General features: G+C 31.6%; 1 protein-coding gene across 2 annotated transcripts in view; it reads left to right on the top strand.

Moving 5' to 3' along the window:
• Nucleotides 1-17078, top strand: part of LOC130678028 (nucleolysin TIAR) — a 206770-nt gene continuing 189692 nt past the window's right edge. The window contains exons 1-2 of one of the 2 annotated variants that reach the window (XM_057485006.1): nucleotides 1-2084; nucleotides 2571-2961. In XM_057485006.1, the coding sequence (XP_057340989.1) occupies nucleotides 2629-2961 (333 nt within the window). In that variant the 5' untranslated portion in view covers nucleotides 1-2084; nucleotides 2571-2628. The remainder of the gene's footprint in view (nucleotides 2085-2570; nucleotides 2962-17078) is intronic. The other variant, XM_057485007.1, reaches the window with a different exon arrangement.

Consider the following 17078-nt stretch of genomic DNA (forward strand, 5'->3'; position numbering starts at 1 on the left):
TCTTTACGTCCCAGTCGGCGCTGCACTACCGTTACGTCGGTTTCATAGACTATTCTTCTCAATCTCAACGGTCCATTACTACTTCAGGATGGACCGGCTTTCAGCCACTGTACTAATATACCTACAAGTACTCATAAATAATTAACAACCAGCTTAATAAATTATTTAAATTTCAATCAAGTGGTTAAATATTTAAGTAAATAGTAAACTAAACTTGAAACCCTTGTGCTCAAATAAAAATTGTGCGCTCAATAATTAAAAATAAAAAAATAATAACATCATCGACAGTGGACATAAAATGATAAAACAATTGGTTGCCAATAATAAAAATCCCTGACCCATCGCAAAGTGGTTGTGTGACGAGTGAGTAGTAACAAGTTTGATAGCCGACGCGTTGCTTCAAGTTACCGCGTGTAACTTGTGTGTATACTTCACTCTGCTTACACGAGTACACATCAGTAAATAGTATACAGACCTATACAAGTTTATAGAAGGGCGAGAGAAAGCAAGAGAGCGAGAGGAAAAGAGAAAGAGAGAATGAGAGATAGAGAGAGAGAGAAATCAGTTGGAGACGAATTTGAACGACAGTGATAGAGTTAAATTAAAGCCTGGCATCGCTGTCGCTGTATTTGCCGGCTGCTTCGCTCACCACCAATACACACAACAACTCAACGAGGCACCCCCACTATATAGTGAATCCCACAACAGCTAAAGCGGAAGTACTAGTCAGTCGGCGAGCGACCTTCCGACATCACGGGTTAGCTTACCCTATTCGGCCTTGTATTCTCGACAACGTTAAAACCGTCGTCTTACTGAGAATACGGCTTCCCATCCCTTCATAATCATAATCATCATCATTATTGTTATTATTATTATTGTTACATAACCATCAAATAAAATTTAATATTCTGACATCACTAAAGCCGATAAAAAATATTTATAGATTATAAGCTCAGTGAATAAAAAAGAAAAAACGGTGGAGAAGCAACAAGGTTGCTCGTAATCCGCGCAAATAAGTGGAACAACCGATGTTTGATCAGACGTATAGACAACCGCTTTTCACGTGTACTTGTTGAATTCAAAGGTTTTACGGATTTTTAAACAACTAGACTTCTTTGTAAATTGTCAATTATCAATTGCCGATTGTTGATTGTCAATTATTTAATTGATAAATTGTTTATTTTGTCCCTTTGTCCCGAACCCTTTTGACTCTTTAAAATCCCAGTAGATTTATCCAGTCGCTGTGGTTATTTTTTTTTCAAGGGAAAAAAAATAATTGCTCAATAATCACGTGACTTTGGAAGTAACATGTTCTAACTGTGCGTGCAAGTGTTACGATAATATTTAATAATTACTGTTGCCGGTTAAATGCAATGTATGCAGCGGCATTGAGTGAACAACTTCGGTTAGGAATAAATCGTGTGATTAATTTATATTGATAAGGTGTCGGGTGTGTATAAAAAGGGCTTTGGCTTTGGCTTTAAGTTGGCAACAAAGGGGTTGCCAGGTTAAAAAGACCACAGACTAACAACAAAGGAAAGGTATTTTATAAATTTATAAATATTAATATATTTATATAAAATATAAAGTCGAGTAAGTAAAGAGATTAATTGAATCGAGTGTAATCAGTGAGATTAGGAGTGATTAAAGGCTGAGACGTTGGTTTGTACAAGTGATTGTAAGGCAGGGTGTGGGTGGAAGTGCATCGGAAGCTGCAGAAGACGGGGAGACAAAGGGGTGGCCTCGGCACCGAGCGCTTTGGCTCGGAGCGCATCGGGCCCCGGGGCTGCGGTGGTGGGTTGCCTTGTTGGGGTTTACCCGTGCTCATCCTCCACGAGACCCAGGGGCCCCGTACCGCACTTGCTGCAGAGCGTACCCGCTAGTCCATCAGCTCAACAGCAGACTGGTTGTCGCTCTTGCTGTTGCATTCACAATACCGGCAATCAAACATCCCAGCCGGTCCATCTTCCCAACAGTCAAAGATCTGGTTTGTCGTTGAGGGTTGCGAGGGTGGCGTCTATTACCTCCGTACGTGCGGCCCCCTACACCCACCCTCATCATCAATCTTTAGCACAAGAGTGCAGGTAAATTATATTTATTATAAATATTTAAATATATATACATATTTATTATTACTTTATATGATGAAAGTTGATATAACAAAGTGATTTATGTATTTTTTTTTTTTAATATATATATATGTGTATATAAATTGTTGGCTGTATTAACGTTCCATTTATCACTTTACGATACAATAACAATGTACACTGGCTTAACTTCTCTCACGTCATGGGTTTCATATTTTTTTTTTATCGACATACTAACAATAGCTAAAGAACTTTATTTATAAAAATATATGTCATAAAAATGGTTATTTATTATGCATCAATAATAAAATAATTAATAATTTAATTTAAAACAATTTTTTAATAAAAAAAAAAAATAATTAGCGATTATTAAATTTATCAGTTGAATCAATAACAAAAGTTTTTGATGTAAAATATAAGTATTAAATGGTGAGTAGGTAAAATATTAAGTGTAAAAATAATAAATATGTATATCGATAATAGGTGTAGGGAGGAGACGGGCGCAGTGACTGGAGGTAGTGCGCCCATTCTCGGCAGCCCGATGCTATTCGTCCCGCTTACGGTGCCCACCTTCCCTGGAACGTTACAAGCAGCATCCCGTCCTCCAGCTCATCAGCCGCATCATCAACCACTGGAGCAGCGTGTTACGTCTGTTCCAAATTCCGTACAGCAACAGCCCACTCGTTTCAATTCTGTGAGTCACCCCAATTTCGGGCGCCAGAGAGCCAACACCACAACCACGTCTACCGCGGATAATCAGGTTAACATCGACAACTCATCTCCACAAGTAGAACACCAACAGAAAGAACAACAGCAGCAGCGGGCTTCTCAACCAGAAGACCCCCAATTATTACAAGTCATTACACCCAATAAGGTAAATTGTTAAGTTTAAAATTTTATTTTTTATAAAAATATAAATATAAATTATCAAAGGTAACTTTTTTAAAAAACATTTTAGCATGAATAAGTAATAAGTTATGGTAATGAGCAATGAATTTAAAATATTAATTATATGCTGGTTGTAAAAAAATTCTGAAGCGAGGGTGAATTATTTGTAAGGGCATTAAACAAAAATAGAGACGTGATGATAAAAAATGTTAAGGGTAAAAAAATATGGATAAGATCAAAGTACGTTGGATGATTTCATTACGACACGCTACTCATCGTTCGTCTAGTTGCTAGTGTTGCTAAAATATCAAAAGAGTGCTTGGATTATATTTGTGTGTATGTGTGTATGTGTGTGTTTAAGTGTACAAGGGTATTTGTCGTATAGGTGGATGCTGTAAGTATGAGGGATCTGGTAGATGCTTTTTCAAGTAACGGTATTAGAAAAAGAAGGCACAGAGAGAGTATGAGTTGGCGGGTAGAAAGAGTGTAAAGTAAAAAAAAATATCAAGAGAATGTCAAGCAAAAAAGCAATAGTGAGTAATGAAAAAATAACTTTTTAACTGCAGTGATGGGGTAGTTAACTCCGCGTTTATTCACTCTTGCGTATATTTTGTAAATTATATTTTAATGAGATTTAAGCAATGCCTTGTAAATTTAAACATTGACGTTTTTTTTTTAATTGGGTATTTCAATGGTTTGATATGGAAAAGTAGACATTATTTAGTATCGAATTTATATTAAAACAGAGTTCAATTTAGCGGAAATATTTTTTATTTTTACAAATTTTTTTTATATCACATCATGCATTTTTATTGGCTTTATCATTCTATTAGCATACAACGGCTGTAAAGATATTTTGTCGTTGGTTGTAAAAAAGTAATTTAAATTACTCGTATTGGAAATATTGAAAAATAATTAATTAAATGTCGTTTGAGTATTAAAAGTCAATTTTCATAGTCCATACATTTATGATAATGTGTTTTCAATTTGTAATAAATTTAAAACTACAAATTATATGGGAATTTTAATGTAATTGTTTTTTTAATCTTAAATTTTTTTTTAATTATTTATTTAAAAAATTTGACAGTCTATTGAATTTAAAAATGAAAAAAAATATTTTTTGAATATTGATGAAAAAAAATAGCCGGAAATTTTTTTTTCGATATTTAAAAAAAAAAAAAGATAAAGAATATGGTATGTATTTACTTATGGACGCTATACAAAAAATTTTTGCAATTCTTTTTATTTACAAAATTTATTTTAAAAATATAAAGGATAAAAAAATGTATCTAAATTGCATTAATGTTTAGTGCGAGTCCAGCTGACTGTTAGTATAGAAAGAGCAGTTTTTTTTTTATTGTAGATTCAGAGAGAGTGAGAGTGAGAGAATGGTGAGAGTGTGATGTGCCGGATGGTCTAGGCAATTTCGTGATTTCGCGTTCCAGCTTGGAAAAAAATGATGAAGAGTGAGAAAACGAGCCAGCGGTATAAAAAATAAAGAAATAAGAGAAAAGACAGAATCGTTTATGGTAGACGTGGACCACGTTCATGTGAGGAGGGTAGATTTCCCTATTCACCCCCATTTTCTCTTATCCAGTACAGAGGATATACAGGGTGGTAAAAGGGTGTACATAGAAGGGGTAGACTCGCTCGTTATGCACGAAATGCATTACTTTTATACCATACTGGACTACGCGTTGAGAGTGGCGCCGAATTGCAATCAATTTTTTGTAAGCCCATCTCTCACTACTCTTTGTGTACATGTTCACGGTCTCTCAAACTTTATTTCTTTTCTGTTTCGAAATAATTTTCAATTGCTGTGAGTACAAAATAGCTATTTTTCTTTGCAGGCAATGACTTTTTTTTTTTTCATAGTTAAATTTATTACAAATTTTGATAATTATAATTTCTATAATTAAGAAAATCAAAAAAATTTTCGGATTGTCAGTTTTTTTTTGTTTCTTTTTCATAAATTATTTAAATTTGGTATCATTAAAAAAGTTTTAACTCGAATTTAATTTAGTTCATCATTTAAAATGAATTTGAAATTTTTTGGACTCGGAAGAATTGAGAAAATTTTTAAATTTTACGCTTGACGTCTTCTGTTTTATCACTTGACTGCTTTATTATTATTATTTTTATTATTGTCATATATATATATATATATAAATTTAAGTATTTGGTTTAGTATCTTTATCTTTAACTTCATCTCTTAGCGTTCCCTAAAGTTCTCTTAGCAGTTGAACAGAACTGGCGTTAGTCCGTGCAATGAGATTTGCATCCTGAATCCATGATTTGCATTTCAATTCCACAAGACTTGGCTATTGCCAAACGGTGGATACCAACATAAATATCATGCCAACGTCGTCTCTTTTTCTACCGACGTTTACGACCATCACAGCTCCCCCGCTATACTTATACATATATATCTCAACATCACTATACAGATAAGTGCAACTAAAATCGTTCCAGAGATTGCTAAATAAATAAATAAATAAATAAAAATAAATCAATGATAACATTTATTTCTTCACATTAATTATGTTTATTTATTTAACATTTTTTATTTTCTCAAACTGTATTAACTTTCTTCAATAAAAAAACTAATCACCATAAATTCAACAAATATACTGCCAACTAAAATTTTATTTCGACTTTACAAATTCAGAGTATACTCAAATCACATAATTCAGAATACCAATTAAAACGTAACATCCAATCGTTATATTGCTCACTAATTTTTAATAAATAAACTAATAAATCAACAATTATTTTATACAATCAATAAATTAATTAACGCAATTCACGCGATTATTAACTTTGTGCAATGTACCAAATACACGCATCCATCTATACAAATATACAAAAGCATACATTTTACTACAATTACAATTAATACAGACTACAAACATCAATATTTTATATATATACATTAGGGTGGTCCTTATTTTGGACATTTTTGAATTTTTATGCTCCCAGAGGCTTATGTGGTTCGAAATAAATAAAAAAAAATATCCTCAAAGTTTCAGGTCTCTATCTCAATTTTAACCCGTGCCGCACAGCGATGTAAGTTTCCCATTTAAATAACACGGGGTTTTTGGCATTGAACGATTAAATTTTTATTCCGGCTAAAGTAATTGTTCGAAAAATTTGAAACTCTGTAGACTTTATCCTCATATTAGCAGCTACTCCTCAGAATTTTTACAGATTTTCAGCTACTATAATTTTGGGGGTCCAGCATGATGAAAAAAAAGAAAAAAATTATTTTTTTTTATTTTTAGCTAAAATTTTTTTCAAATAACATATCAAATCAGTCTGCATCCTTATCAGAAGTTCTTACTTTTTTTCATTCTCACACCTAAGTGGGTGAACGGTATATCTTTGTTGCACTAATACAGTAATCAGGAACTTTGCATTAGTGTGCAGTAAAGTGTTCGTTAAAAGGATTTTTTAAATTTATTACGATTACCTCACAAACGGTTTCAATGACGGCAGAAAAAAATTCCCTTAAAGTTTGAGCTCTTAATTCCAACAGAACCACGTGTCGCAAATTTTGTTTTTGTGATTTTTTAAGTTTATTATATTTATTTATAAAAGAAATCTATTTTATTAATAATTCATTATAGTTAGGAAATTGTAAACAAATAATTATTTTGATATTATAATGCACAAAACTATCCACCTTTTGTTTATTATTTATTGCTTAAAACAAATAATAAACTTGAAGGTGACCAACTTATTTAAGCAAATATTGAAAGAAATTTAATTTATTGATAATATTTATCAACTGTTAAACTGAGACATAATATGATTAGTGGCATTGATATACCGATCTCAGATATCAATTGAATGCATTATGTATTTTTGAAAAAGACACATTGTCAAATAACATAAACAAAAATATTTCTTGAAAAAATCACAAAAAAAATTTTGCGGTAACTCTTCCCGTTAGAATTAAGAGCTTAAACTTTAAGGGAATTTTTTCTGTTGTAATTGAAAAAAAATGCTCCTGATTACTGTATTAGTGCAACAAAGATATGCCGTTCACCCACTTGGGTGTGAGAATGAAAAAAAGGAAGAACTTATGAAAAGGATGCAGGGTGATTTGATATGTTTTTTAATAAAAATTTTAGATAGAAATAAAAAAATTTTTTTTTTGTTTCTTTTCATCATGCTGTACCCCCAAAATTATAGTAGCTGAAAATCTGTAAAAATTCTGAGGAGTAGCTGCTAATATGAGGATAAAGTCTACAGAGTTTCAAATTTTTCGAACAATTACTTTAGCTGGAATAAAAATTCAATCGTTCAATGCCAAAAACCCCGTGTTATTTAAATGGGAAACTTACATCGCTGTGCGGCACGGGTTAAAATTGAGATAGAGACCTGAAACTTTGAGGATATTTTTTTTTATTTATTTCGAACCACATAAGCCTCTGGGAGCATAACAGTTCGAAAATGTCCAAAATAAGGACCACCCTAATATACATATATGTATATAGAACATCACAACAACCGACGAGTGTTTGTCATTGAAATATACACATTTGTACACATAAATGTGTAAATACCTCTTGAATTTGTGGCTCTATTCCTCCACACTCATTACATCTACTATAATATACCCGCATACATTCCTATCTACACACACACACATATATATATATATATATATATATATATATATATATATATATATATTAACTACATGAATTAGTGAATATCTTAATTAGTACCGTAATTAATGTTAACGTTGATTGGCGGGACATCGGAGTGGAAGATGTCGAGAGTTTAAATTCAAAATGTTATATCCGGATTTAAACCACAATATTATCTGAGTATTATTACAAGTTCATGAGTTAATTGCTTTATTTAATAATATTTCATTATGTAACTGTATCATAATAGTATGATTATATTAATTGTATACACATATACCCGATTATAATCGGGAGTGAATTCAGAGTAAATATGTATTTTATTTCAATCCGAATTTACTTCGTCACCTAGACTTCCGGTTTAAAAAAAAAAATGCGCATACGGAGTAAATAACGGTTTTTTTTTAGAGGAATGATTTTGGAGTGAAGATTTGTTTTAATCTGCACACACACACACACAGTAAAAAAGGATTCCAACACATATCGTGAGTAAATCGAACGTTTTACATTTATTTATATGTTATTTTAACATATCTTAAGTGTTGAAAAAGTTACACGCGTATATGTTAGCAGTATCAAATTTTCCAAGAATTCTTTTGTGATGGTCGAGATTATTTTTAACATATTTTGTGTGTTGATTTGACAGTAACATATAGGAGTGTTACTTTCGTATAAAATAACATTTTTGTGTGTTAAAAAATCAATCATCAATTGCGTCAGTTCAAACAAGATAAATACTGTGTCAAATTGACAGACGAAAGTGTTAATAATTCAACACTCAGAATTTTAACATACGCTTTTTTTTACACTTTGACGATTCGTTTTTTACTGTGCCAGGAAATTAAATAAATAAAAAAACAATCCACTCCGTATTTGCTCTAAATTCACTTGAGACAAATCCTCATTCACTCCGCAAATTTTTTACTGTGAGCATAAAAAAAAAGTATGCTTTAAATTTTCAAAGTTTGATGTAGGGTAGAGGTACCGTTATTGGTCACTTGAGGGCCAGTTTTGAAAACTTGAAAAATTTAAATTAAATAATTTGTAAAATATGCAACGGCATTAATATTTTGACTGTGTTCGGAGATATTATTATCATACTACTATAATGTAAAAATTTTTAGGTAAAATTACCCAAAAAGTATGATACTGAGGACGTCTGGTTCATATCTAAATTTCTGCCATGCAATTGCTGCGAGTTTTGCAATTTCTACAAACAATATAGTAAAAATGTAGTTACTGACTAGATATCCTTACAGTCCAAAACTTTATATTTTTAAAATGATTTATATTCAATAAAAGAAAAATCGCTTGTTATATAGGCTTTAAAAATTTTGAGAGACAGCTCAAAATTTCTAATATCGTTATTTTACTATTTAAAATTATTTTTATGATCTTGACAATTGTAGTTGCGTTGCAAAGTTTGGAGGAGCATACAACATTTAAATTACTTTTTTATCTTTTTGTGTTATAATGTCCAAAACTTTTCAAGTTTCAAATTTATTTACCCAGTAAGACCTTATTTTTTGTAGGCCATAAAATAATCTACAAAATTGTAATTTTACTTTCTTGCATAATGTTGAAATTTCAGCAGCTGAAATATATATTTATATTCATTTCTGTATTTTTAATGGCAATTATTTAAAAATTCTCAGTGACCTTTGAAATTTTTATTGCGGGCTGTAACTAGGGGGGAATTTTTTAGTGAGTACAGAATGATTTTCGACATTGAGCACATTAAAAATGTTGCTGCAAAATGACAGTCATATATTTAAAAAAATGTATATATATATATATATATATATATATATATTTTTTTTTTTAGTTGTTAAAGTTATCTAACTATCGTCTTTGTTACAAGTAATTTATTTATGTCGGTCGTATGAAACACGCTATGTGAATAAAAGTGGTAATCTCTTTGAAACTCCGAGACTTAAAAATAGCTTCGTGATACACAAGAACTTGCAGTGCCAGTCATGTAAAGCTAGCTTATATACATTATATTGTTAAGCGAATACTATTACATTCATAACATACATTTAAATATACCTGTGTCATTATTTTATGAATTTTTTCTTCACTTCTTTATATCACTTTTCCTTCTTTTTAAACTTATTTTCCGCTAGTTTCAGCGGCTTACAAAATTTCAAGGGAACTTCTAATTTGACAGTGAAAGTTTTATAGAATAGCCTAATATTTTTTTTTTTATTTTTCTTTCACTTCTTACTCCTTTACTTGTTCCTCTGCTCTATGATGGCTATTATTATCATTATTGTTATCATTATTATTATGATTATTATATTTCTTTGTTCACTGTTTCTTCGTGCTAAATTGCGGCTACGCGACGTTACTAATAAATATTAACGAGTTACGTACCACCGAGATGGTAATCCGAGTTTCCTTCTTTTTTCCCGGCAAAACTTTTTAAATAAGACAGTAAAAAATAATATTTAAAGATTACAAAGCCATATAAGATGTTATTTATTTAAGAAATAGTTTTTGCGTTGCACTGAAATAAATTTAATTATTGGTTTTTTTTTTAATAATGTTTATGATAAGCGGGGAAAACCGGACTTTTTGAATACATTTTTTCAAAAATTGTGCGAGAGATGAAAACGAACATCTTGGGGCAAAGTGGGCCGCCGGAAACAGTCAATGAATCCAAAAATCAGTTAAAAATTTTTTTGTAATGATCCCATTGAAATTGTTGTTCAAATAATATATTTACAATTTTTTTTTCATTTATTTATTAAATCTTCGATAGAAAATTAATTTATTCATTACTATGATAAAGGTAAAAATCTTTCAATTTTTTCAGATGATTTATTTCACCTCACAGAGATTTTTTTTGAAATGACTCATATTAACATATGAAGTAATTCCATAGTATAGTTACTAGGAAAGTAGAAACAGCACAAAAAAAAATTTCATGTATATTTTTTTTTATTGCACCCGTTTCCCCCCTTCTCTTGTTTGTGCAGATGATTACTTGGCTGTGAAATGATCTACTTCTAGTTAACTCCATGCGTGAGTCTCATGTTTCCTTTATTAGATTACGTCGACCGCCATTTTATGTCAGTTTTGCTTTTGTTATATAAAGTCACGCAATCATTATTTTGAATCTATTTATGTTAATAAGCTTCAAATTGCTAACAAATTATTTTAAATAGATCATAGGATCCCGTGAACGACACACATTATATGTTAGAAAATATTTATTTACAAGTATACTTCAGAGAAAATTAAAAAAAAAATCTCTGTGACTTATTGTCTCAAAAAAATTAAAAAATTAAAATTAACTTGACAATTTATTTCATAGTTCAAAAATTGTTCGACAACTTATTTAACCCGAGGGACTTTGACCCTTTTTTTATTTTTTTAAAACGTTTAAATTTTTTTAGTGACCGCAGTGTCTAGGCAGAAGACCCGAGGTCTGTTCTGGTTAAGTTAGAGCTCATTGGGTGATATAAACGAATGGGTAAGGTGGAAATTTGCGTAAGGTATAAAGAGAAAGGGGAGAGATTCCGATGGGAGTTGTTGTAGGCCGTAGGGGTATAAGAGCTTGAGAGGAACCTGGGTGATGGCTTGAAGCTACAGACCGGGCTATTTCAAGCAGGACAGGGCTATTTCAAGGGCTTGAGATTACATAGCATTGTTCTCGTGGCACCCTTTGTCTCAATTCTACCCTTCCTCGCCTCCGGGGACGATCCAACAGTCTCTCTACCCTTCTTCAACGTTGCCGCTACTCTTCTATGCTATGCTTCTTCACCCGCACCCTCACCAGCACCCGCACGTTCATTCTGCTATACATAACACTACCGAAACTCCCTTTGAGCTTGAAGAATTTGCTTGTCATGTCCGGCGAACCAGGTGCTATCGTTTTTTACCGCTTTATTCAATCAGATTACTTTATTCTTCAAGATAATAGTTTTTTGTTCTTCACTGATGTTTTACACACTTTTTAATAATACTAAAACATTTTCATTTGTCTAAATAATTAATTTAATGTCCCCATTGACATTTCACAAAGTATCAAATTTTTTTATATTTACACGGCAAAAAAGTGATACTAGAATTGTATCAACTGATACAAATTTTCTATCCTTATTGGTTTCAAATACTCATGTATTTTATATGACGTTTATCATACACTAAAAAATCAGGAGTGAATTCGGAGTGATAACGGATTTTATTTAAATTCGAATTCATTCTATCACTCGGAGTTCCAATGTGATTTCGGAGTGAGTTGGATTTTATTTAAATCTGCATTCACTCCGTTTCGAAGTTTTAATGTTAAAATAAACTCCCTTTAGGAGTAAATTTCAATCCGAGTGAATTAAATAAACGAACAGTCATCCGCTCCACATTCACTACACACTGTAAAACGAGCGGCGGTGTTAAAATGAAATAACACCGGTGTAGGCGGCGTAATTCGGCGGTGTTAAAATACTGGTGTAAAGGCGGAGTCCCTGGTTGGAAGGAACCATTGGCCAAAGCTTGGACTAAGCCTTGGTCCGTCGTCAGCCAATGCTCCTCGGCTTAGCGCAAGGTTTGGGTCGAGCCTTGGCTGACCATTGGGCGAGCCATGGTTCAAGTCTTGGATGGTAGCCATGTTCCAACTCTTGGGAAACAAAATATCAAGCCTCGGCCGAGCCTTGGGAAACGAAAAATTGAGCCTCGGCCAAACCTCGGGCAGCAAAAAATCTAAGGCTCACCCAATGCTCGATCTAAAATATTATTCTTTAAATTAATAAATATAATTAAAAAAACGTTTCATCACACTTTTATCGTCATTACATTGGAGTGTAATTAACTAATTACTGAATTAATGGGAAATAACGAATAAAATTATTTGGGGGCTACCGGGGTTCGAACTGAGATCCTTCTGATTACTAGGCCGGGACGCTATCCACTGTGCTAAATCTGATGTTCAAATAATCATGATTTTTTTGCTTGTTAATTATATAAATACAATTTAATTCAGAAGTATGAGATCGTAAAGATGAGGTGAAATGTAGTTTTATTTAATGAACTTAAAATTGTCTCAAATATGAAATATGATATTTCTTAAAAAAAAAAAAACATCCACGTATATCTGTATATAGAAATTAGAAAAAACGATTTATTACATTAAAACTACTAATTCTGGACACTGAGTATCTGATTTGAACACTGGGCTTTAAGAATTTTTAAAATGCGATTTATCCGATACGTGAAATACGACCGATGTTTCTATTGTATTCAATAGTGAGGCAAGGGATAAAACAAGACGATTTCAGAAAAAGATACGGTTAACTGCCTGAGTCGAAAGCGAATGCTGATATTGCACCAATTCTGAAATCGTATTTTATTTTGTGACACACACGATACTTTTCTAAATAACGTGCATTTAATTTTTAATTTATAAAAACGTTTCAAGCTATCAGTCAAAAAAACACGAATTACGAGCAATAACACATGTGCAAATTAAATTGTCAACTTGCGGTCGGGTAAAATGACGTATGATAATTTTGAGGTTTTCAATAAATAAAAGGGACTGGAATTAAGTCAGAAACTAATTTAATGGATATAAACTATACGTTTTCTTCCCTAGGGAAGAAGCTAACAATCAGTTACCCACTAAATCACAATGGTCTGAAATTGGCTTGTTTCGATTGGCTAAACAGACATGGAAACACGCAGTTTATATTCTAGTTACAATATTTTTTATATCTTATTTACATTAAAGGCAAATATAGTGTCCACAAATGGTGCTGTTTTGGAACTCGGTGCTTTTATTTTACAGAATGATCCAAAAATACTTAACAGTCGTTACACTCAAGCAAAGAAATCAATTTTTAAAATCCATCGAACAGAATTTACAAGGTGCATTGTAATTTTAACAAAGCAACAGATTGAGAAATTTAAATTACTTGGATAAAATTACAATGCACCTTGTAAATTCTGTTCGATGGATTTTAAAAATTTCTACATTATCGGTAATTTGTTCAATAATTCCATACTGTCCTCATGTTACTATGACATAATAATTTTTCTATAAATTTTTTATGTAAAAAATACTATAAAATTCTCTGCGTGTAATTCAAATATTACACGGAGAGAAGTTTATTGTGACCAGCGCGATACAGTATAATGACTGTCGCGATACTCGTTTTGCTATTTGGAGGTTAGTGCGCGTATTGTTACGTATCGTGCTGACAGCAATACGGATCGTGAATGAGACGAGAATGGATCGCAAAGGTAGCTCTACAAATCGCTCCCTTCACGATACGTAAATCACTATTCAGTAGATCGTGCCAATCACAATTTTTTTTTCTTCGTGTAGTGTCGACCAATATGAAATAAGATTTTAAATTAATAAAAAATGAGCTACAATAATTAAAGTACACATAGGGAAGGGACAAGCAAAATAGGACCGCTAAGGAAATAAAGGATTTTGGTGCATTCCCGGGTCAAAAATAAAACTTGATTTAGATTTGGTTTATCAAGTCGAAATTTGGAGCCGCTTTTCACAAGACACTCGACTTTTTTTTACGGAGATATATTGAGTTTTCGCCTTAGTTTAGACCTAACTGGCTTACTTAGTCACGATTTAAGACGAAAAAGTTGAAATCAAGTCGAAATTGACTTAAATTATAAGGCGAAAAAGTCAAAACTAAGGTGAAATAATTTTTATATATTAAGGTGAAAGTAAGGTGAATAAATAACTTTTTTTCGACTTGGTTTAGCAAGTCAAAAGTAAGGTGAATGACTATTGTGCTAGAAGTAAAGACGAATAAGTTCCAACTATGACTAAAAAGTACGAATGTTGAAATAAGTCGAAACTAAGATGAACAAAGTTCAAAAAGTTGAAAAAAATGTAATTTAAGTCGAAAAAGTCGAGATCTTATCGAAAAATCGTCGGCAAATCGATAACTTCAAAAGAAAATAAGGCGAAGTGAGCCTGAATCAGGTTTTATTTTTGACCCGGGTTCGAATACAGGATTCTTTTTTTTTACTTCTATTTTTGGAGTAATTAAACCAAATTTCCAATTGCTATAGAAAATTTTTTTTTCTCTGGGTGGGTAAAATAGATTGTCCAATAAAAAAAGAAAAAAAAAATTTTTTAATTTTTGTTTACAAAATTGATCATAACAGAATTGCTAGTAAATAAAGATGCCAAAAAAACATTATTGAAGGTAAATAACACACGGAAAAAAAATAGGCGCTGCAACAGAATTTTGTCCTGTTGCTCTCACAGGATGTGTCCTGCTGCTGTAGCATGAAAATCCTATTGCTGCAACAGGATTTTATTCCGTTGCTCTCACAGGATGTGTCCTGTTGCTGTAACATGAAAATCCTGTTGCTACAACAGGGTTTTGTCCTGTTGCAGCACCTATTTTTTTTCCGTTTTTTGAGAAAAAATTTTGAAGTAAAATTTCGGGCACTCATATTGTATGAAAATAATGGCAAATTTTCTGAATGACAGTTAAAAACAATTTTGGAAAAAAAAATTTTCTATCAAATTTTTCGGGTGGTCCGTTTTACCTACCCGGTCGCGATTTGCCGGCCTATCCCTTAAAAAGTATTTAATCAAAAATTAACACATTTTCAAAGAGTAATTTCTTTACAATAATTAGTAGTCATAAACTCCATTAAAAATATATGAAACACATAATAATAGATAATGGCTTCTCATACGGAAAAAAAAATAGGCGCTGCAACAGGATGCAGTCTTGTGGGAGCAACAGGATAAAATCCTGTTGCTGCAACAGGATTTTGTCCTGTGGCTCCCACAGAATGTGTCCTGTTGCAGCGCCTATTTTTTTTTGCGTGCATAGATAAATTATCTCAAAATCTTAAGGAAAATTAAAACGATTTTAATTATAAGATAGTGAAGTTCTCCCATTGAACTTGTAACAAATTACAAAGTGGATGCCCCGAAAACAAATATGAGTGAAATTCAACATTTTTATATAATTAAAATAGAATAAAATCTGTAATTAAAGTTTTAGTGCCTATGTAATTATTTCAGATCACATTAAAAAAAAAAATGTGTAATGAAATTTGAAATGTAATTTTTTTTTATACAAGTCCTTTATTTAATTTGATTTAAAACCATTGTTTGCGATATAAATGTTTGTATAAAACGTTGGACACGCGTGAATAACGGATAAAACGGAATGAGAATTTTATCAGGGTGATAATTTGATCAGGAGTTAGATTGAATTGGATATATATATGACGGGGGTCAGTGGCTATGGCGGCCTAAGACTCTCGTTGACCAAGCCGCTATAAAAACAACCTTCGTCGCAGTTTTAGTTTATTCAATCTATTTTTTTAGGCTTATGGCTTACGGTCAACTACATATATTTTCTCACGTTTTCTGCTCTCATCCCTTCGTGTTGCGTCTCGCTTATCCTCTCACAACGTTGCACAACCGAAACTTAGTAAAGGATCCGCGTTTGAAAAAAAAACATTTTGCCGGAATTTAATAAATGAGAATGAACAAAAAATATATATAACTTACAACATCAAGCTTTGTGGGAGTGATTGATGAGAGGTAAAAGAAAATAGATAGTATAAGATAAAAGGTATATCAAAGGATAGAAGTAAATTCAGCCTAGCGTAGAAGGCCCTCAGACTTGTAGGGAATCACATGGTCCGTGGCAGTCAACGTACCATAACATTACATCCATTCTACTAATATATATATGTATATATATTATATATATACTTTGTGGTCATTCCATTCGTTTCCCCATATAATTTTCATCTAAAAAAAAAAAAAATTAAGATCTTGCTTGTTCGTTAATTTTTGCTCTTCAGTTAATTGATTGTTATTATTATTGCGAGGAAATTACTTTCATTGAAATAATAGTAATATAAACCATATAAATTTATCATTAAACTACCCTGATTAAGAACGATGATTTAATCCATGTTAAGTGTATATCTTTATATCAGTCGATTCAAATTGTTTTGAATTATTTCAAATTTTATAGGGGAAGGGAGGGGAGTAAAAGGGGGTAGGGTTGGCAAAACGGGGTACCCCTAAAATTTTATAAAAAAAAAATTTTATATTTTAAATGGTTTTTAAACATTCCAAAATCACTTTTGTAAATATAATTGAGCGTTATTTTGAATTTTTTTTTGTAAAACTTTCAAAAATCAATTGTCAGTTAAAAAATATATATTACTTTTATTTTATGTGAAAACTATTAAAAATTTGTTTTTCTTCTTTTGGATCCAAAATTCATGTAAAATATAATTTTCTTCATGTAAATTATTTACAAAAAAATTTAACTTAATCACATTTATTTAAAATCCAAAAATTTTTTTTTTCACCTTTTTTAGGGGGTACCCCATTTTGCCCGCGAAAATGAAAATTTTTTCTATTTACTTTGAATATCATTAAAAAAAAAAAAAAAGATCTAGTGTACTTGAGTCCTCGAAAACTTGGTATTTC

The sequence above is a fragment of the Microplitis mediator genome, chromosome 11, assembly GCF_029852145.1.
Source record: "Microplitis mediator isolate UGA2020A chromosome 11, iyMicMedi2.1, whole genome shotgun sequence".
In the NCBI taxonomy this organism is placed as follows: Eukaryota; Metazoa; Arthropoda; class Insecta; order Hymenoptera; family Braconidae; genus Microplitis; species Microplitis mediator.